This window comes from Hemitrygon akajei, chromosome 14 (genome assembly GCF_048418815.1).
Source record: "Hemitrygon akajei chromosome 14, sHemAka1.3, whole genome shotgun sequence".
NCBI classification, from domain to species: Eukaryota; Metazoa; Chordata; class Chondrichthyes; order Myliobatiformes; family Dasyatidae; genus Hemitrygon; species Hemitrygon akajei.
In genome coordinates this window covers 8,276,687-8,298,740 of record NC_133137.1, presented here as the reverse complement: position 1 = coordinate 8,298,740, position 22,054 = coordinate 8,276,687, and the positions used below count along the sequence as shown (strand labels likewise).

Genomic DNA, 22,054 nt, shown 5'->3' with positions numbered 1-22,054 from the left:
CCACCCCGCCTTAAATGGATGTCCACTGGTATTAGGCATTTTGACCCTGGGATAAAGATACTGGTTGTCTGTCTATGCCTTTCATAACTTTATAAACCTATTCAGTCTCCCCTCAGCCTCTGCCACTCCAGAGAAAAAGCCCAAGTGTGTCCTCATAGCACGTTCTCTCATCAAGGCAGCATCTGTGCAAGCCTCTATCGCAGTGTCTCCAAAGCTCCACATCCTTCCTGGAATGGGGTGACCAGAACTGAATTCAGTGCTCCAGATGAGGCCTAAACAGAGTTTTATAAAGTTGCAAAATAATTCCCTTATTCTTGAACTCAATGTCAATAAAGGCCATACACGTCCTTTACTACCCTTTAAACTTGTGAGGCCTCTTTCAGGGTAATGATTTGACAAGAAACGTTGGGCAAAACATACAGAATGAAGTTTGCCAACAATTGGAGAACATGTCTGATTCTCACTTTGATTAAAGGCAATAAAAGTGATTATCAATTGGGGTATATGAGTGGATTTGTGTCATGAACCAATTCCAAGTTTGTGTCTTGTCTATGCTAACAAATGACACTTATCTTTGACAGCTATCAATGTATTATTTATCAACAAGTATAAGAAATACAATCTCTGTTTGTGTTTATCAGTGCTCGGAAACGGCCCATTCCATACTACAGACCCAGCCCCTCATCTTCCAGCAGCATCAGCAGTTACTCCTCCTGGTACAGCAGCCGAAGTCGGAGCCGGAGCCGGAGCAGGAGCCGGATTCACAGCCGGAGCCGCACCCGGAGCCGGAGCCGGAGTTACTCCAGCCGGAGCCGGAGCCGCAGCCGCAGCCGCAGCCGGTCTCGGAGCTCGTCAAGGGGGAGCAGCAGCCGCAGCAGGAGCAAGAGTTATGATTCAGCGGGCAGCTATGAAAGCTTGAGGCGTTGAGCTGCACTTCCCTCAGTACTGCACCCCCTCCCACACCCCCACACACACAATGTTTTCCTGCCCACTACTTGCAGGTTGACCTCAATGTTACTTTGGTCTCACAATGTTTAATTGACAAATGGAATCTAATGCGTGTGAATATGTCGCTGAGCAACTAGACAGAAAGACAAACAGGCTCACGTTTCTCCAAACTCATCTCCCGCTTTAAAGGCGAAGTGAAACCCTCAAGCATTTTCATGTTCTTTGTTTCCTACAACAGGTCTGAAACAGAAGCAACAGGTCCAGTTTGTAGCAGTAAAGTGCTTTCTCGATCGTTTTCTGATCGAATTGCTGCTGAGGAGCTTTCTGAGCTTGGGTGAGGTCCAGCCCCCACGAGGCAAAGACTGGATACCAAGTCAGAATAGCAGCAGTTCCAACAGGAAGCCGTGTCGATTCAGCAGGTGCACGGTAGCTATTTTCAGAGGGTATTTAGGCGAGCTCACTGATAAATATGAATCACATTATGGGTAAGCACAGCAGATGCTCCCCGTCTCTTACAGTAATGTCATGTGCACTCACTTATACTGGAATTAGAATAATCAACATTCAAGATGGCGCTGTTGACATAAGGGACATTTTGCGGGCGGGTCACAGTCTACAAGTTGGGCTAAATCATGAAGATGCAGGGCATACGTGACGTTGTTTGTATCAGGATTCTGCTGGCTTGTTCTACTCCAGCAGAAAGCAGCCTCCGCTCTTAACAAAGGGATGAACTTCAAACGCAAGGCATAAAACCCTCTGATGACCAGCCTAGTTTTTCACGTTTGTTTAATAATCTCTACTGGCCACTGATAAAATGTCAGCAAGGCAAATAGAGCACCTGTTCAAAGAAAATCTATCATAACAAGCCTAAGCATCAAGTCCTCATGCAGAATACTGAGATGGATAATCTCCAAGCACATGGTATTCCTTATTTATCCTTGGTTGTTAGCAGGAGATAAAATATAAATACTTTCTCCTGGATGTTTTCCCAGAGAGATATAAAATATTCTCTAGAAAATTCCTTGTGTGGCATTTGAATTGTCCAGTCTATTTTTTATTCATTATTGGCTAATCTATGTTGACAGGCCAAAACTGTAACCTGCAGTGCAGTGTGCCAGCAAGGTTTCAAGCAATGAGCAGGAAGACTCAGTAAATCAACATAGACTATCAAGTTTGGAGCAAGAAATAAACTATTGGAGGAACTAAGTGGGTTGGCCAGCATCTATGGAGACAAAACGATGGTCAGCTTTTTGGGTCCAGAACCTCAATCAGGACTCAGTGCAAGATCGCGACACAAAATATTGACCATCCCTTTGCCTTCACAGATACTGCCTGAGTTCCTCCAGCTATTTATTTGTTGCAGTCTCTTGTCTCCCCCAGTATCAGGAAAGCCTGCAGCTGTCAGAGCAAGAGTTGACAGGACTCTTCGGTGTTGGAATTTGGAGGAAGATTAACCTAGAATGAAAAATAGTCATTGATTCATCAACTGGAAGGAACCTGGAATTGCAGTGAAAACTGAACTAGTTTGATCTGGAATCTAAAGCATCCTTATCCTGAATATAGTTAATTTAGAAACTAAATAGCATGAATTTCAACTCCACAACAGACTATGTTTATCATAGCAGCCTCTCCAAAATCTAAGGGTAATTTCTTGCTCCAGGATGTCTTGAGAAAATCGGAAGTGTCCTACACTAAGTTGAACATGTTGCTCAAACGCCGCAGCCATCTGCCGCAGTACTATATAGAAATGTTTCACTGCAGCAGGGTGAAGTACATTTTAAGGAATCAGCACTGGGATCTTCCTCGGGGGGCAGAGTGAAGTGATGTATATTTCTACCTGAACTGGAAGTCCTAGGTGCTCATTCTGTGCGCCTGAGGTGTTTCAGTTATTAGCGCAAAACATTCCTCAACCCCTAAAGGCATAATCACCTGAAAGAACAACTCTGGTAACATGCCAACGAGTAAAAATAAGCTTATCCTGCTGAACATTATTTAAGAATAACCCAGATGACTTGTAGTAAGTTATTGATAGAGTTTTAGATTAACTGCTTGATTTGCACTCCAATCCTATTTATTTCAAATATTTCACATTTTAAGAAATACAGTATACCAAACTCTTGATCAATTGTATTTTCACTATGCACTGTAAATATATTGATAAAGGTCAATACTGTACCCATTTATTTAATATTTATTTGCCCTATTTATTGAACTTATTTATATGATGTAGGCCACAGAGCCTGTACTTAAGGAACTTCTGTGCGTAGTGTAAAAAATTCCCATTGCTTTTCTTTTATAAGCCATCACTTCCAAGATTTTGTGAAACTGTGTTTGTGAAGAAGAGCCTGTAATCAGAATTTTTCTTTTAGAAAAGGATCTAGGTGATATGAACTTCCCAATGATAAATTGTAACAGCCAAAAAAAATCGCATTGGTTAATGTTCAGTATTATCAATTGTAGCTAGATTAATCAGTCACATATAACAACAACAGATGTGTTTGTATTTGTTAGAATGCTCTCAACCCAAATAGTTTTTTTAAATGTCTTAGAACAAATGATACAGGAAGAGCAAAGTTGAACAGGGCACACATTTGTTCAATAATGTCAGTTGGTATCTGATTCTTCTGTCTCCTCTTGCACTGGAGTTGGAGGTTTCTCTAAATATTCCTGTACCAGCTCTTTTAATCTTTCTGTGAAAATAAGATATATTCTTCATGACATTAGTCTTCCTAATGCATTTAATTTGTGAGCTTGTAAAACAAAAAAAAACATTCTAAAAATAAACATCCTGACTTGAATTTGAGGTTTGCTTTCCACTGGTGGTGTTTTGCTGTCACATAGTTTCCCCGTTTGTCTTGGTACAGATGGTCTCAGCTTTCAAATGCCCATTAATGTTGTAAGTACAAGCAAACACTTACGAAGCTTCTGGTATGTACTGTGGGGCTACAGATGTCTTCAGCCATGGGGAACTCAGCTGGCATCCATACCTCCAGCTTACAAACAAGTTCATGGGAACGGAGCCCTGCCCATATAGCTAACTTATCATTAGACATAGACTACTACCATCAGGAATGCTTCTGTGAGCTGTGTGAGTCAGTGGTAACACTGCCAGCTGGGTCAGGAACTGTTAGTTCCAGGCTCCTTCCTGACACTGTAGCACATGATGACCCTGTTGCAGTACTGAAGGTGTCAGATGAAATCTTAACTCAAAGCATGGTCTCTGCTAACTTATCCCAACACAGTTACTCACTTTCAGTATATTCAGTCACTAGTGTAATATCATCGTTTAATATGTCAAAGAAATGTATAACTAGAAACACAATGTTACAATCAACGATGACCTCTGGCCAAACTTAAGTCATAAGAATGATCCTATAATAAAAATGAAGACATGAGCACCAACACTATAGTTTACATTCCAGAGTAAGAAATGTTCTCAGTTAAGACAGCACAGAGAAGAGTTTGACGTGAGTGCATTAAATAAGCTGATGGGCACGGCATTGATTGAAATTTCCACGCTGATGTGCTGTGAAATGGAGTTTCCAAGTTGAAATAGCACAGGTTCCAATCCTCCATGGAGGTTATCAGACTCCTCATGACACTGTCGTCATTATTGATTGTATGTTGATATTGGAGGCAAAAGAAGGTTAAATTAATGAACTCAGCATTAAACTGTGCTGATACAGGGTATTCACTGGAGAGTCTGAACATCCCTCTGTCCCCACAGATACTTCCTGACTCATTGTTCCTCCTGCCATTTGCTTTGGTTCCAGATTAGATCATCCACAATCTCTAGTGCCTCTGTCTGATGGTTCAGTCCCAATGGAGGACTTTTTTCAGAAACAATATGAATTTAAAATCCAATACTGTCTGAAGATAAGAAACAGTGAGAATATATTCCAACAGCAGCAACGACAATAACAGCAATAGCAACAACAAAGTCCCGAAGAAGGGTCTCAGTCTCGGCCTGAAACAACAACTGTTTGTTCATTTCTGTAGGTGGCTTCCGACCTGCTGAATTCCTCCAGCATTTTGTGTGTGTGGCTTCGGATTTCCACCATCTGCAGAATCTCTCATGTTTATGAATAGCAACAATAATTTGCACATAGTGAAAATGTTTCATGTTTTCAAACATTAGAAACAACGCCAAGCTACAATGGGGATGTTCAGATAGGTAGCACAAGTACTTTCTAAGCGGTAGATATAAAGATACCTTAAGGAGGAAAGTAGAGCTAGGGAGAGATGGGGGGGGGGGGGAGGGAGGGAGGGAGAGAGAGTGAAAGGGGGGGAGAGAGAGAGAGAGGGAGAGGGAGGGAGGGAGAGAGAGAGAGAGAGAGAGAGGGAGAGGGAGGGAGAGAGAGAGGGGCGGAGAGAGAGAAGGGGGGAGAGAGAGAGAGAGGTGGGTACTGAAACAGATATAGTGGGAGACAGAGAAAGGAAAGGAGAGACAGAGGAGGCAGATACAGAGATAAAGGAAAGAGAGGGAGAGTTTCGGGAGGGAATTCCCAGTCATGGTGCTTAAAGACTCAGTCACCAATTGCACAGCAATTACATTGGAAAACATGCAAAATTGTGGGAAGTTATAGATCTTGAGCTAGAGAGTTGCAAACCTGTTCCTCAATGGTCCTGCGAAATCCTCTTTGTAATTTTTCAGCCAATCTCTCACAACAAAAAAAAATAGACTGTTTGCACTTTTAACATTTTCCTGAAAGTCATGATAATATTAATGATATTAATTGTGTTGCACATTAAAAACAATTAATTATTAAAGCAGCTTCTCACCACTGTGAATTGCTTTAGACAGTTATTTCTGGACATTAGTGAAATCCAGTGACCAACTGTCGTAAGAAAACTCAAGTCATAGAAATAACTCATAATGGATATAATTTGATTATGAGAAACTTGAAGTAAAAGCAAAGATAGCTGGAGATAGAAAGTGAGATCTGCAGGTTGAAAGAGACTGACATTCACTTAGCACACATTCTATTATCCTTGTTGTCACAGGATACGCTGATAAGGGAGAGGCCAGTTTATCACAAAAATCCATTTCCATTAGTTATCTGGACAGCTCAGACAGAGCATGAGAGGAAGTAAAGCTTTGGGAACAGCAGATTCAGAGTCATTTGTTTTATGGTATAGAGTGTTAAAATTTACAAGCTGACTTCCTTATAGACTGTGATCCCAAAATGCTATTTGTTTTAAAATACACAAGAGGTCATCCGAGAAAGATTAATATTTCCTATTTTATACTCAGAATAGCGAAACTCTCAAAAGTGTAATTCTCCCTCTGCCAGTGTTTTACCCGCTTGCGATTGAGATAGGTTTTTAAGCACACATTAAGTAAAAGTTGGTTATAAGAAATTTTCATTCATAGGAATGAACAGAACAAAAATTAATTTTTTGTGAGAACCGTTTTTACTGTACGCTACTTCACAGTTTGTCTGGGCGACATGGTAATGTAGCAGTTAGTGTAACACTATTTAGTGCCAGCTATCACTGATCAGGGTTCTACTCCCATCGCTGCCTGTAAGAAGTTTGTACGTTTTCCTCATGACCATGTGGGTTTCCTCTGGGCACTCCAGTTTCTTCCCACATTCCAAAAAATGTTAAATTATTTCCTTTCCCCTCTCTAGGATTTGTCAGCTAACATACTGTCCTTACTCGAGAAGGCAAGTGGGGTACTCTGCAGAAAAACCTCCACCATTTGGGTGTGAAGTTAAGATGTGGAAAAGTTAATGCTCTTCCCATGAAATTACACCACAAGTCCGCCCAATGCAATAGGCAAACTGTTAAACTGCTAAGAGTATGACCGATGTGGCAAGTAATTTGACATAGAATCTGCATTATATAAGTTAGTCACACTTAAAGCCTGAAGTGCAATTTACTGCTCAAGGACGGTTTTGCATAAATGCTCTTGAGGCTGTGAAAATGTTTCTTTTATGAATGAATCTGAACCATAATCATAGACAAAAGTCAAAGTCTTGCTTCTTTCCAGGGTATCGTGTTGGTACTTAAATGTATTGTGTTCTTGCATCTACCCCGCAACTTCAATTTTCAATTTGTACTTACTGTGCGCTATTTACAAAGTGGAATCAACTATTTTCCAAGGTCAATCATCACTCAGAAATCACTTGGAGAATTGAAGCATCAGTAGTGTGGTGTTTGACTTGATTCGCAGTCAAGCAAATGATTTGAATCTGAAAGTGTAAAGTGCTTCCCTGCTGTTTTTTTGTGTGGTGTTGTTAGACAGCAGGGACCCAAGAGTGAAATGAAGAGGCCATAAACACATTTTGTCAAATCATTTCTGCTTGATATCCTGTCAAAGTGACATTGTTAAATAGAAACATGGAAATATGGATATGGGAAACCAAGACTGTGATCTGAATTAAGCTCCAGTCATGTTGGAGGAGGAAAAGTATATGAGAGCTGAGTCATACTGGGTAAGATGTTTCTGAATCACACTAATCTTACAGGCAGGTGGATAAGGCAATGAACTTAAAATAAACTGAAACCTTTAGTCTATCAGGACAGAGAGTCTGATGTTTACAGATTTCATTAAATTACTTCACCCAATGTTATGTCAATCATTTATTCTCAATAACCATAAAATGTTACTCACAGGAAATACAACATCCCCATTCTATTCAAAACAACACACAAAATACTGGAGGAACTCAGCAGATAAGGTAGCATCTATGGAGGGGAATAAACAGTCAATGTTTCAGGCCAAAACCCTTCACCAGGACTGAAAAGAAGGGGGATGAAGCCAGAATGAGAAGGTGGATGAAGGGGAAGGAGTACAAGCCAGCCAGGATAAGAAGTGGAGAGAATGAAAGGAGTCATCCCCATTTTCTTGATATTGTTCAAGACTGAGATCACTTATACAGCATTGTAATGTATTGATGAGGTTCTGGAGTAGATGGCATGTTCATACAGGATGCTCCAATTAACTAATAATCATTGTGCAGCAAACTCATGCCCTTTTTAATTGCAACCCAATGAATGGGTTAACACATGAAGACTGTTTGATGGCTCTGGACCTGCATTCACTGGAGTTTAGATTTATAGGGGTAATTGGCACCGTGGGCTCAATGGGCTGAATAGCCTAATTCTGTTCCTACTTCTACTTCTGGTCTTGCCGGCTGGTGGCGTAGTGGCATCAGCGCTGGACTTTGGAGCGAAGGCTCCCAAGTTCAAATCCAGTCAGCTCCCTTGCACGCTTTCCATCCATGCTGGGTTGAGCATCGAGCTAGCAACTCGGCCTTGTAAAAATAGGAATGCCTGCTAAAAAACGCTGTCACAACAGTGTCCGTTGGAGTTAACACTTAACACTTGGAGTTAAGGGCTACTTATGGTTATGGTCTTATTATCAGGCAAAATTATACATTAGCAATATCTTTGGTGACACAATGCTAATAAGTGGAGATTAGTATTCAAAAGCACATTAAAAACAACATAATCCTATCCACTTATAGAAAGAGGGAAGGCAGTCTGCCACCCTTACACAGTCTACACAATACATGACTACAGACCCCGGCTTCTTAAGTTAAAGTCAATTAAGGATGGATCATAAACACTGATATTGCCAGTGACATCCACATCTTATGGGTTCATACCATTTCAAAAGGCTTTTTTCCCTCAGGTTGGGTGAGACTAGAACTGGTGATCACAGGTATCATGTGAAAGGTGAAATTTTTAAGATGAATCTCTGGGTGAACTTCCTCACTTCGAGGGTGGTGCAGGTGTGGGACGGGCTGCCAGTGGAAGTGGTAGATGCAGCTTCAGTTGTAAGCTTTAAGAGAAGTTTGATTAGATACATGAATGAGGAGGGTATGGTCTGGGTGTTGGTAAAAGGATTAGGCAGATACCAGGTCAGCATGGGTTCTGACCTGTAGTACTCTATGACTCTAGGACTTCAAAATATACTTAATATAGTAGAATAAATATTTGTTATTTAGCCATGTCACATGAAGAGATATGTTCAAGGATGTGTTCAAAGCCTCCTTGGAAAACATGCAACATCGGAGTCTCCTGGAAATCCTGAGAATCCTGACAAGGGGCCTCATGGTAGACGGATTCAGAAGATGCATGGGATCTATGGTGACTCCGTATTTGCAGTTCAGAATTGCCTTGCCCACAGAAGACAAAGAGTAGTGATGGTAAGGTGTTATTCTGGCTGGAGGGCCATGACTAGTTGTGTTCTGCAGGGATTGGTGCTGGGACCTCTGTTGTTTGGGATATATATGTAAAATGACTTGATGAAAATGTAGACTGCTGGCAGTCTAAGTTGGCAGAAGACACAAAGGTTGATGGAATTGTGCACAATGTAGAGGGCTGTCAAAGGCTGCAGTAAAATACGTGCTGATGTGGGCAGAAAAATGGCAAATGGAGATAAATCCAAGAAAGTTTGAAATGTTACACTTTGGGCAGTGTAATATTCAGATTCAAATTCAGATTCAGATTCAGTTTATTGTCATTTAGAAACCACAAATGCAATACAGTTAAAAAATGAGACAACATTCCTCCAGAATGATATCACAAAAGCACATGACAAAACAGACTACACCAGAAAATCCACATAACGTTTGGCAATCCCCAATCCAGAGTCCGGAGAGGCTGCTGCGTATTAACATAGTGCTACCGTCTTAGCGTGTTCCCCAGAAAGGAGCTCCAAATCCACCAGACAAACAAGACCAAAAACTAAAGCTACAAGACCTGCACAAAACCACATAGTTACAACATATAGTTACAACAGTGGAAACAATAGCATAATTGATTTAAAAAAAAAACAGACTATGGGCACAGTAAAAATAGTCCAAAGATGTTAAAGGACTATAAGTTCAAAAGAAATCACCACACATTTTCCACAAGTCCCCAGGGTCCCGACAGACTCACCATCCCACGCCAGCGGCAGAAGGGAATACCCCCACTATGGACTTCCATGGCGCCGCCCAACGCAGCCTCGCAGATGCAGCACACAATGAAAGCTCCGTCGAACCCAGCCTCACAGATGCAGCACACACCGAAAGCGACCTGACCGCAGCAGACTCCGAGTCCATTGAACCTCCAAGCTGACGACCATCCCCTCCGGCACAGCTTCCCCGAGCACCATCCTCTATATAATGGGGATGTAAGGCGAAAGCAAATGTGGGACCCTTAACAGCATTGATAAATGTTGTGATCTTGGGGTTCAAGTTCATAGCTCACTGAAAATGGCCATGCGAGTAGATAGGGTGGTTAAAAAAGGGCACAGGGCATAATTGTCTTCATTGGTTGGGGCACTGATAAAAGTAAAAATCATGTTACAGCTACACAAAGTTTTGGTTGGACTGTGCTTACAGAATTGTGTGCAATTCTGGTCACGCCATTGTAGGAAGAATGTGTAGGCTTTGGAAAGGGTGCAGAAGAGGTTTGCCCAATGGCTGCTGGGTGAAAGGGCATGTGCTATCAGGAGAGGTTAAACCAACTTGGGTTGTTTTCTCTAGTGTTGAAGGCTGAGGAGAGATCTGGATAACGTTTATAGGATTTTATGGGTCATAGATAGCACAGACAGAGTGAATTGATGCCATCATAGAAACAGCTCAGGAGCATGCATTGTATAATAATATGTATATATATTATATTTTATATGATATTAATCAGGGATCTTAGGATGCAATGAAAATAACAATCAAGAAATGTTGAATATCTGTAACTTCTCTGTTGACATAGTTTTATTTCTGAAATGTGAAGGATGAATTTCAGTTTGTCTTGTTTCGATTGTCATTGTCTCTTTTCCTTACAATGTGGAATGAAGCCTCTTTGGTCGATTGATTGAGTCTGTGCTATCCCCTTACTCATTTCACATATTACTTGTTCTCTCCACATTCCCATCAATTACCCAAAGTCTTTTACTGACCTACACATTAAGGACAATTTAAACTGATCAATTCAGCTGCCAATCCGCAGCCCTTGGGATGTGGGAAAAACTGAGCATTCATGGTAAATCCATAAGACCATAAGTCATACACCTATCATCCTGCACTTTAAATATACTCAATGACTTGGCCTCTGCAGTTATCTGTGGCAATGAATTCCACAGATTCACCATCCTCTGTCTAAAGAAATTCCTCCTCATCTCCGCTTACTAGACTATCGTCCAGTGGCATTAATATCAACCATTATGAAACGTTTTGAATGACTGGTCATGGAACACATTAAAGCCTTTCTTCTGGACCCTTTTCTGTTCACTAATCACTCAAATTGATCCACTGAAGGTGCAATAACCTCTGCCCTCCTCTCTGTCCTATCCCACCTGGAAAATGGGTTCTCATACACCAGTCTTCTGTTTATAGACTTCAGTTCGGCGTTCAACACCATCATACCCCAGAAATCAGCGGGGAAACCATCCCCACTGGGTCTCACACACATCCTTCTGCAATTGGATACTGGACTTCTTAACAGTAAGGCCACAGTCAGTCCACATGGGCAGCACTGTCTCTCGCCCCATTAGGCTGAGCACTGGCAGTCCCCAAGTCTGTGTGCTCTGCCCACTGCTGTTCACACTGCTGACACAAGACTATATCACAGGATCCAGCTCAAACCGTGTCGTCAAGTTTGCGGACGACACAACAGTGTCTGAACAAGAAGACCAAGGAAATCATTGTAGACTGCGGGAAGGTGCAGACGAACCACGCTCCTCTGCGAATATATGGCTTCTCCATAGAGAGAGTCCAATGCACCAAGTTCCTGGGAGCTCACATCATGACCTCACCTGGTCCCTTAATATCACCTCCTTGAACGAGAAGGCACAGCAGTGCCTCCACTTCCTTTCCTAAGAAGTTTGAGGCAAGCAACGCCACCACCCCCATCTTAACTGCGTTTTACAGGAGCACCATTGAAAGTGTCCAGACAAGTTGCAACTCCATCTGGTATGGGAGCAATCGTGCATTGGACCAGAAGTCCCTACAAAAGACTGTGAGCACAGCAGAGAGGATCGTAGGGGTCTCCATTCCATCCATCAGGGACATTTATCAGGAGTGCTGCATACACAGAGCCCTTAGTATTATTAAGGATCCCATTCATCCATCCAGCATCCTCTTTGACTTTCAACCATCAGGCAGGAGTCTCCCATGCATAAAAACAAGAACAGCTAGAATGAGGAACAGTATCTTCCTCCAGGCCATTAGGCTTCCGAACTCCCTACTGCATTGTCACCGGTTAATCTGTTCCACACCTTACAATATTTAATATTAATGCACTTTAGTTGGTTATTTATATGTGACTTGTCTGTAGATGTGATCCTTACCTTCATAAGTTATTGTGTGCCATGTGTGTTATGTGTACTACTGTGCTTTACACCCTGGTTCGGTGAAACGTTGTCTCGTTTCTATATACATTAAGTGGTTATATACATGATATACATGTATATATTTAAATGACAATAAACTTGACCTGACTTGACTTGCCTTGACTAAAGGGATGTTCTATTCTGAGACTGTGCCCTTTGGCGCTAGACTCTCCCAAAACAGGAAACATCCTCTCCATGACCACTGCATCTAGGCCTTTCAACATTCAATGAGATTCCCCCCTCCCCTCTTCATTCCCCTAAACTCGAATCCAGGAGAAGTACAGACCCAGAGCCATCAAACGCTCCTCATACATTAACCCTTTCATTCCTGTGATAATTCTTGCGAACCACCTCTGGACCCGCTCCAATGCCAGCACATTCACAGTATGTCAAGGGGAACATACACACACTCCGCACAGACTGTGAAAGAGATCAGAGTTAAACCCAGGTCAATCGATTCGGGAAATGTTTGTTTTTTAATCCTCAGTCTCTGTGCTGCCTGATACTCTGTTCAGTCCATTCCAGTGGAATCCATGCCCAGAGATGTAGTTGTGGAAGCAAGTTTTGATCGCTTTTCAAAAACAGAAAGTAAAGAAGCAAGTGGAAATCTCATAGGAAAGTGGAAAGCTTTTTTAAGGAGACCCTTCCTGGAAGTGAAGTGGTAGTGAATTCAACGGTGATGCAAAAGATACTGAAAATCAGTGTGTGAAGTGCTGGAAACACTCAGCAGGTCAGACAGCATAGATGAAAAGAGAAACAGAGATATTGCTTCAAGTCAATGACACTTTGTTAAACAGAAATATTGATTCTGGTCCTCTGTTTAACTTGCTGCGTATCACTAGTACATTCTATTTCTACAGGATTAATTACCCTATTATGACCATTTCCTGCAACCAAACTCCCAGCACTCAAAAGAGGTCACATTGTCAGCCTCTGAGGTTTAATTATAAAACAATAACTTCTGGAAATGAAGAGAATCTGAGTAAGGAGGACACAGCTCTTACTGCCTGTCTCTGCCAATGGCATCGGTAATTAGCCTTGCCAAACGATCTCGGCCTGAAACATCGACTGTACTGCTGCCTGGCCTGCTGAGCTCCTCCACCAGTCTGTGTGTGTTGTCTGGATTTCCAGCATCTGCAGATTTTCTCTTGTTTGTATTGGTAATTAGTTTACCGAGATGCAGTACAAAGCCTTTGCTTGCATGCTATCAAGTACAAGGGAAAGAGAGTGCAGTAAGTAGTGTTACAGAGAAAGTAGACAACTAAAGTGCAAGGGCCTTCCTTAATGAGGTACATTAGGAGATCAAGAGTTCATAAAGATGGCTCTTTTTATTATTTGAAGTGAATGTTCACAATATATAAGGAAACACATATATTGAGCATCAAATCAATCCATTATTTTACAATACAGTGATATCACTCCTGTTGAACAACACACCTGTGAAGGTGGTGGTACTGGCTGCAGAATCAGGTTTATTATCTCTGACATGTGAGGTGAAATCTGTTGTTTTGTTGCAGCAGTACAATGCAAGAAAAAACTATTATAGACTATAAGTTACAAAAATAAATAAGTCAATAAGAGGAACAGAGGGATAGTGTTCATGGACAGTTCAAAAATCTCAAAGTTGCAAGTTAGTTTTATTAACAAAGTGCATTCCTGTCAAAACCCTGAGAATCATTTTCTTGTGGGCATACTCAACAAATCTATAGAATAATAACCATAACAGTATCAGTGAAAGACTGCCCAACTAGGGTGTTCAACCAGACTGCAAAAGACAACATACTGTACAAATACATAAAGAAGAAATAATAATAAGTCAATAATAAATATATATTGAGAATATAAGATGAAGAGTCCTTTAATGTGCATTGGTTGTGGGAACATTCCAGAGATGGGCCAAGTGAAGTTGAGTGAAGTTATCCCCTTTCCTTCAAGATCCTGATGGCTGAGGGGTAAGAGCTGTTCCTGAACCTGGTGATGTGGGTCCTGAGGCTCCTGTACCTTCTTCCTGATGGCGGCAGCAAGAACAGAGCTTGTGGTAGGGATCCCTGGTGATGGATGCTGCTTTCCGGCGATTGCATTTCATGTAGATGTGCTCAATGGTTGGGAGGGCTTTGGTATTTCCATACCAGGCTGTGATGCGGCCAGTCAATATTCATCTATCGAACTTCGTCAAAGTTTCAGATATCATGCTGAATCTCCCCGTGGGGCTGCCGTGCTTTCTTTATAGCTGCCCGTATGTGCACTTAACTGCACTTATCTGATGGCCAGGGTGGGGGGGGGGGGGGGGAGAGAAATCGGTTCCTAAAACATTGAATGTGGGTCTTCAGGCTCCTGTACCTCCTCCCTGTTGGTAGCAATGAGAAGAGGGAATGTCCCAGAAGGTGTTGCCAACCAGACAGATCATAAGTATGTACTAAAGTACTTTGAGGTGGCAACTAATACATGGAATGCAGAATATAGTGTTATGTTTCAGACAAAATGTACTGTTGTTTTTTTTTATTGTGTGAGAGGTCCGTTAGAGAGTCTGGTAACAGTGGGATAAAAGCTGACCTTCAGGCTGGTGGAACATGTTCCAAAGCTTTTTCTTCCCCGATAAAATGGCCGGGTTGGAGGCGTCTTGAATTATTTTGACCGATCGAGCGAGAAGTGCAGACGGTGTGAATTGAGGGGTGGATGGTTTGCGTGTCGGGCTAAACTGCGTCCACAGCTTTTTGCAGACCTGGGCAGAACACTTGTTTGACACTCAAAAGTGCTCAGCCACCGTTTGTGAGTTTATGACTTATGAATCAAATATTTCCTACTCCCACACCAATCCCACCCTCCCAGCCCCCACTCTATAAGGGTGTCATGGGCTGGTAAACAAGGATGAGCTGGGCTGCTTTAAATAGCCAGCGGAGAGGCCGGGCGAAGGCAGGCATGGCTAAACTTGGTCAGTACACGTAGGGACTTTGCATTGCTCATAGATCAGATTTTACAGATGACAACTGCTGGCGTGCTCGCCGCCCCGCTAAGTATAAAGTCCGGGCGCGGAGCTGAGCGGAGGGAGTGCAGAAAGTAGAGGCATGGCTGAAGGACAGGTACCATTCTCCTGCCAGATACCCGGCAGGCACAGAACCAGCAGGGACCCCTTCCGAGAGCCTCGCTTCTTGGACGATGAGTTCGGCATGTCGGCTTTCCCCGAACACTTCACGGCCGACTGGCCAGACTGGGCTCGCCCAAGGCTAACCTCGAACTGGCCAGGGTCCCTGCGGTCGTCCTTTAACGGGACGGCCCGCGAAGCTCCGTCAGTTTGCGGCCGGTCGCCGCCTCAGTACACGGCTCGCTACATGGGATATCCCGAGACCAGGAGTCCGCCTAGCCTCAGCCCCGGGGAGCCCTGGAAGGTGTGTGTTAACGTGCAGAGCTTCGCCCCCGAGGAGCTCACGATCAAAACCAAGGACGGCTTCGTGGAGATATCAGGTAGGTGGGAGTGGTGACCCGCAATGCCTTCTGCCTGGACCACGACTCATTGGCAGGTCTAGCATAGAAACTGTGCCTAGACGGGTTAACGCGCCTCCTCTCTCCACCCTTTGCCCTGATGCGTACTAATGTTGTTGCTGAGGTGTTAGTAGTGGGTGTTATTACTGGTTAAGGTTACTGCTTTTTACAAAGTTCACTGCTAGCCATATTCCGGATTGTTCGTAAGTTTGATCAATGCGCAGTGGACCATTTGAGAGTATTTTCTATTTGAGGTATTTTTACTTTGAACAAATCTAGCCTTTTTTTTTACTGACAAAGTAGTTTAAAAAATATCCTTGCTCATTTTCGAACCCGCGGACCCAGCTGCGTTGAAGGCCACATCAGGGAGATCGCCAAGGGGTGTGTGATACAATGTTAGAGGAGTGAGCTCTGCATTTAAGAATGTTGCATGTTGAAATGTGGGAGGGGAGAACCAGATGTTGTTCCAGTGTCCAGGATTTCAGGGGCAGGGCAGGGACCCAAGAGGCATGAAACATACAAATCAATGGCCAAAATGACAGCAATGAACCCAACACTGGAATGAAGTCAAAAATGTGGAAGAACTGCTCCCGAAACAATTTCACTTGAGATCATTTAGTATTTGATACACTTTCTTGACTTCTCCCTTTTATCATTCTAAGGAAAACATGAAGAAAAGCAGGAAGAAGGGGGAATAGTTTCCAAAAACTTCACCAAAAAAATCCAGTAAGTAGCAAACCACCACTCATTAAAACTAAGTAAGTCTAAAGAAATAATTTATTTATTTAGTCAATGTGTCAGTAAGCAGAGAGAGTTTACATGAACTTGAGATTCCATGCCTGCAAGCCTCTACCTTATTTGGTGAGTGAATCAGCAAGGGTATGGTTGAAAATTGCATTGATTTTAACAAAGTGAAGCCATTACTGTGGCCTCACTAAGCCCTGACTGGAAGAGAGTGTGGCAGGAGAGGACTGTCAGCTCCCACTGCATCTACTGAGCGTCCTTTCAAAGTATCACTACATCTATCTGCTTCTATAATCTTGAAAGCCCCTTTTAAGTCCTTAATTCTACTTAACATGGGCACATTTGGCGTTGTATTGACCCCTGTTAGCAGTAAGAGTTAAGTTGAACTAACAAGTAACTTGTCTCCAATAATTCTCTATACTTTTTTGTTGCACCATAAGTCATTGGAACAGTATTAGGCTATTTGGCCTATCGAGTCTCCTCTGTTATTCCATCATGGCTGATTAATATCCCTCTCAACTCCATTCTGCTGCCTTCTCCCTGTAACTTTTGATGCTCTTACTAATCAAGAACCTTTCAGTTTCTGCTTGAAGAATACCCAGTGACTTGGTCCCCACAACAACCTGTGGCAATGAAATCCACAGATTTGCCACACTCTTGATAAAGAAATTCCTCTTCATCTGTTCTAAAGGGACATCCTGCTATTTGGAAGCTATCCTGCTACTCAGAGCAGAAGAAACAGTTATTGCTTATTTATTATTATTTCTTTCTTTTTGTATTTGCCCAGTTTGAGTCTTTTGCACACTGGGTGAATGCCAAATTGTTGTGGCCTTTGATTTTATTATGGTTATTATTCTATTATAGATTTATTGTGTATGCCCATAAGAAAATGAATCTCAGGGTTGTATATGGTGATATATATGTGCTTTGATAATACATTTACTATGAAGTTTGGTGCTAGGTTCCCCCACTAAAGGAAACATCCTTTCCACATCCACGCTATCTAGGCCTTTGAATATTCAGTAGGTTTCAATGAGATTCCCCCTCATTCTTCTAAATTTTAGTGAGTACAATCCTCGAGCTAACAGATACTCCTCATCCGTTAATCATTTCTTTCCCAGGATCATTTTTGTGAATCTTCTCTGGACCATCTCCAATGCTACCTCATCTGTTCTTTGATAAGGGGCCATTTAAATTGATTTAAACATTTAAATCAATTTATTTTAAATGTACTTATTTTTGGTTAAAATATCACTGGAGAATGTTCAAACTAAAAATGTTATGCTACTATTATAAATTCTAATCCAAGAATATGTAGCCAATAACTTATCTTTTAATGCCAAAATTCTTTATAACTTATGGACAATATCGTCATTGGCAGAATAAACAATTGACTTCATGACATTAGACCAAATACTCGATTTTTTAAAAAACTTAATTCCAAAGTGATTAATTGCTTAGAAAACTTTGAAGATTAGATCATTGATCAAAATTTATTCTCTTTTTACTGCACATAATGAACAGACAAATGTTGGACCAAAATTGACTGAATTTTAAAGTCAAAGTGAGTGAATGTCTCCTTTTAAAATCTGTGACTTTGCAGGTTTTTGAGGATTAAAACAGAGTGGAATGTGTATTATCTTGAGGAGGAGAACAAGTAAAAATCATAAAAATCAATTAAATATAGGATAAGATCTGTATCTCAGCAAAAGACTGATGTAACAGCTGAGCAAATGGTCTATCAACACTGGTTTTGATACAAGTACAGTACATATTGTGTCAGCATTTGTCATGTGCTGTGATTATGTCACATATTAGGTCATAAATTAAAACAATTCAATAACAAATTTAAATAAACAACACATTGGTGTATATATGCAGATGATCGCATGCTCATGAACTGTAGTAAGGCATGACAGTCCATTTTTAATCATAGTTCTGCTTGCCAGGAAGCAAAAAGATTTGTTCAACTTTTCTTCATTATTGTAATACACCCTTGAGAAAAATTGTTGATTTTTTTTTCCCTTGTAAATTACTAACTAATGATCTGCCATTCTATTGTAAACCCAATTTTACTAGAGGAGAATTAATATATAATATAAAACATTCAAGATATAAATAATTGGCTGCCATCAAGATAATTGATACCATTTTAAACCTTTCCTTTCAGAGTAGTAAACCTATTAATCTTTGGGAAGGCATTTATTAAAAATACCCTGGCTTCACACAAAAAAAATCCAATTGACAAGCTATATACATTTGGGTAAAATGAAAGTCAGATGATCCATTTATAAAATTGATTTCACTCTCATGTCAAGGCCAGCATTTCAGCAATAAGAATTAGATAACAATGCTGCATATTTCAAAGCAAAACAACAGTCAAACTATTTTTCACTTTGACTGGACTTTCATTAAACCATCTATGTGTATTCACTTGGTAATCTCTGCTCATATGGTCACTGTCCCAGTAAAGTAAGCTTCTCATAACTGATCATTAGTTTCTAATCAGTTGTTGTCAATCAGATATTTCTTAGCATTGTCTACTGTCCCCTTTCCACCATGTCACAATCCTATTACTTGTCTCTCATAACTCAATGGAAAAAAAGTGTGGGAATTTATTCTGTAAATTTTTTTAAGAGTCCTATTTACTTCCCAACTATAAAATTTATCATGAAAGCTCTTGGTCTGTGTAGAGTTTCGCTAGTCTGCTTGTCTCTTGTATGAGTTACAGAAGATTACAAGAAGCTCTGTACAATTTCAGAGCATTTCAATGGTCAAGTAGTAAGTGGAACCCAAAGATATGCTGAAGACACTGTGGGATGGATATTAGTATGGCCGGGCTTGACAATCAAACTGGGCCCAACAGAGTGATTGTACTGCTGTGAAGATGAAAACTTTTTACCTAATGATTCAAGCAAAAAGGCTTGGAACCAGGGGTTCCTCACCTGGGGTTCACGGACCCCTTACTTAATGCTATTGGTCCATGTCATATAAAAGGTTGGGAACTCCTGCTTTTAAGAAACAAAAACCTCCAAGTCCCCATTAAATAGATGTATGCAAAAATTATTGCTTTGAACATACCTAGTTCTAGTTAAATCTGAATTGTTAGTCTTCTGTTGGACACAAGGCTTCAGAGAACTTTTCAAACATTTCAGATACAGAACTGGAGTTCACAAAATAATTGGGAATCTGGTAAATACAGATCAGAACGTGTTGTTAAATTGAGATCCTCAGCAGTTTATTCTTAATGCCCTTCTCCCACATTATTCATTAATAGTATGGATGTGAATAAGACACCATGCAGATAAGCATAGTTCTGATTTATAGCATTCAGAAGGATTATGTGCTTAGCCTAGAATAGTAGGCAGATATTAATATGGATGCAAGTAAAGAAAATGTGCGTTTATAGAAATGTTCCAAATTGTTTTACAGTTAGTAATGGCAACCACATTGTAATTCAAGTGACATAGCAATCAAATGTGCATATAGTGATCACCCATAAAGTGGGTCAAAATGCATTGGGACATGTGCTAGGATATGGAATGGAGCACTGAACATTCATCTGAAGTAGCCATGAAAGTGATAGTGAAACTGCTTGATTATAACTAGTTAGTAAATTTGATGGATTAACATACTATGGAGTGCTGGATGTGATTCCGTTCAGGATAATGCCATTGGATCTTTTTATAGCCATCTGACTTACCTCAGTTTAATAAGACAGCTGTAAGGCAGGGTGCTCAATGTACCAGGCCTCAACTCTGCATTAATCTATTATTTTTATGAGTTGGGTTTAAACTTACAAACCTCTAACTTGTAGGCCAGCTACTCACTATAATTTCAATAAACATTACAGGTGATTTGTAGGAACTAACGAAGCCACTTTGGCATCCTCTGGCATTTCATTAAAAGGTTTTTTTTTTGTATAATGAGAAGTTAACATGTGAGCTTTTAAAATATATGAAAGAGATATCTTAAGCAAAGTTTGCTCTCCCCCACCCCCAGAATTGACAGTTCAATTGGCCATTCAACAGCGATGCTTTCTCTGCTCCAATTTCCCTGACTCAATTTAATTTCTTAATAAGTACCTGGGTTTAAGCACCAGTCAGCATCATATTGAATTGCAGTTGATCATATGGTGTCCACTCTCAGTTAGCTACTGTTCCTGATACAATCATTAGATCTACTATTTTTTTTTAACTTTACCAGTGGTATTTTTAAACTTGGGACAGCATTAAGTTGTCATTAAGTTTGTTCTGGTTTCTCTCAATTGAAATACCAGAGTAATTGCACAGAAGGCCATTTAGCCCATCGTCTAAGCTGACACATAGTAGCAATTCCAAAGCATCAACTTTATTCCTAATACATTTACATGTATTAGGAATTTGCTATGGTGCGTTGGTCAGGGTGTGACATGCAACAAAGAGCAATGGCAACATTATTTCTCCTACTCTTTTCCAAAGGCCTAAAAATTATTTTTTGTCAAGCGTTTTGCCAATTCATTGTCAGAAACCTTGACTGATTCTTTCTCAATCGTCTCTACAGGCAGTAAGTTTCAGATCATAAAAGCAAAATGATATTTCTTCATGCCTCCCTTATATTTAGTACTCAAAACTTTAACCGCTTCCCCATTGTCCTTGAACCATTCATCAATTGGAATTGATTGTCTCCATTTATCTTGCCTGATAAAGCAGTCTTGATCTTTTATACCTGGAGCAGAATTATGTTCTGAATGTATTAAGCATAAAATGTCAAGGCACTGACTTATAATTAGGTCAGGGATTTGGGACGCAGTGTGAAAGCCCTTGCTCAATATTATATCATTTCTCTGTTTCTCTAGGTTGCCCATCGAAGTGAACCCTGTCACAGTTTTTGCATCCTTGTCTCCCGAAGGAGTCTTAATCATTGAAGCCCCTCCTGCGAGGCCACCTTGTTATGTCTATGGAGATGACAGCATAAGCATCGATGCAGAAGAAAATGGATTGAGAGGCCAGGAGCAGACTGTTTCTTAATCTTAACTGACTATGAAATTACCTGTCAAATATAAAACTTGCCAGAGAAAACAAGGTTATTACTTTTATATGAGGCAACAAGGACTGTACATAAATCATTGTTTGTTTACTTTGATACTTATAGATAGTCTTACTGAAGATATTGATCTGTTTTAGTCTATTTTGTATATGAGAAGACTGTATATTGATTGATCATTTTCCTGCACAATAGCATGTATTTTATATGCTGGTTATGGGAGACAGACTCAATACCGATCCTTCTGTAAACTGTGTTTAATTGCTGATTTTGAATAAAATCTACATTTTAAAAAAAAAATTTGGTTTTGTTTTATTGCCACAACAAAGTTCTGTGATTTCATTCTACTTAAGGAGGGGGATCTGACACAGCGGGGCATTTAAGAAACTTTTAGATAGGCACATAAATGAGATAGAAAAAAATGGAGGGCAATGTAGGAGGGAAGGGTTAGACTGATTGTAGGGTGGGTTTAAAAATTGGCACAACATTGTCAACTGAAGGCTATGTACTGTGTTGTAATGTCCTATT

At 40.8% G+C, this 22,054-nt stretch overlaps 2 protein-coding genes across 2 annotated transcripts in view; both read left to right on the top strand.

Annotated features, from left to right (window-relative positions):
- The window catches only part of srrm4 (serine/arginine repetitive matrix 4), a 333,285-nt gene extending 329,534 nt beyond the window's left edge, over positions 1–3,751 (top strand). The window contains exon 13 of the mRNA XM_073065448.1: positions 642–3,751. Within this exon, the coding sequence (XP_072921549.1) occupies positions 642–927 (286 nt within the window). The 3' untranslated portion in view covers positions 928–3,751. The remainder of the gene's footprint in view (positions 1–641) is intronic.
- An 11,442-nt stretch (positions 3,752–15,193) lies between these two features.
- Positions 15,194–21,826, top strand: hspb8 (heat shock protein b8). The gene is made up of 3 exons (XM_073065447.1): positions 15,194–15,739; positions 16,420–16,483; positions 21,339–21,826. The coding sequence occupies exons 1-3, from the start codon at positions 15,343–15,345 to the stop codon at positions 21,508–21,510; spliced, it is 633 nt and encodes a 210-aa protein (XP_072921548.1). The 5' UTR covers positions 15,194–15,342; the 3' UTR covers positions 21,511–21,826.
- Positions 21,827–22,054: the final 228 nt, after the last annotated feature.

What these genes read in the sequence shown, in the direction of transcription:
- hspb8 (XM_073065447.1), top strand. Translation starts at nt 15,343, where the DNA reads ATGGCTGAAGGACAGGTACCATTCTCCTGCCAGATACCCGGCAGGCAC. An exon ending in CGGCTTCGTGGAGATATCAG is followed by an intron (nt 15,740 to 16,419) that starts GTAGGTGGGAGT and finishes TATCATTCTAAG; the next exon opens with GAAAACATGAAGAAAAGCAG. An exon ending in AACTTCACCAAAAAAATCCA is followed by an intron (nt 16,484 to 21,338) that starts GTAAGTAGCAAA and finishes CTGTTTCTCTAG; the next exon opens with GTTGCCCATCGAAGTGAACC.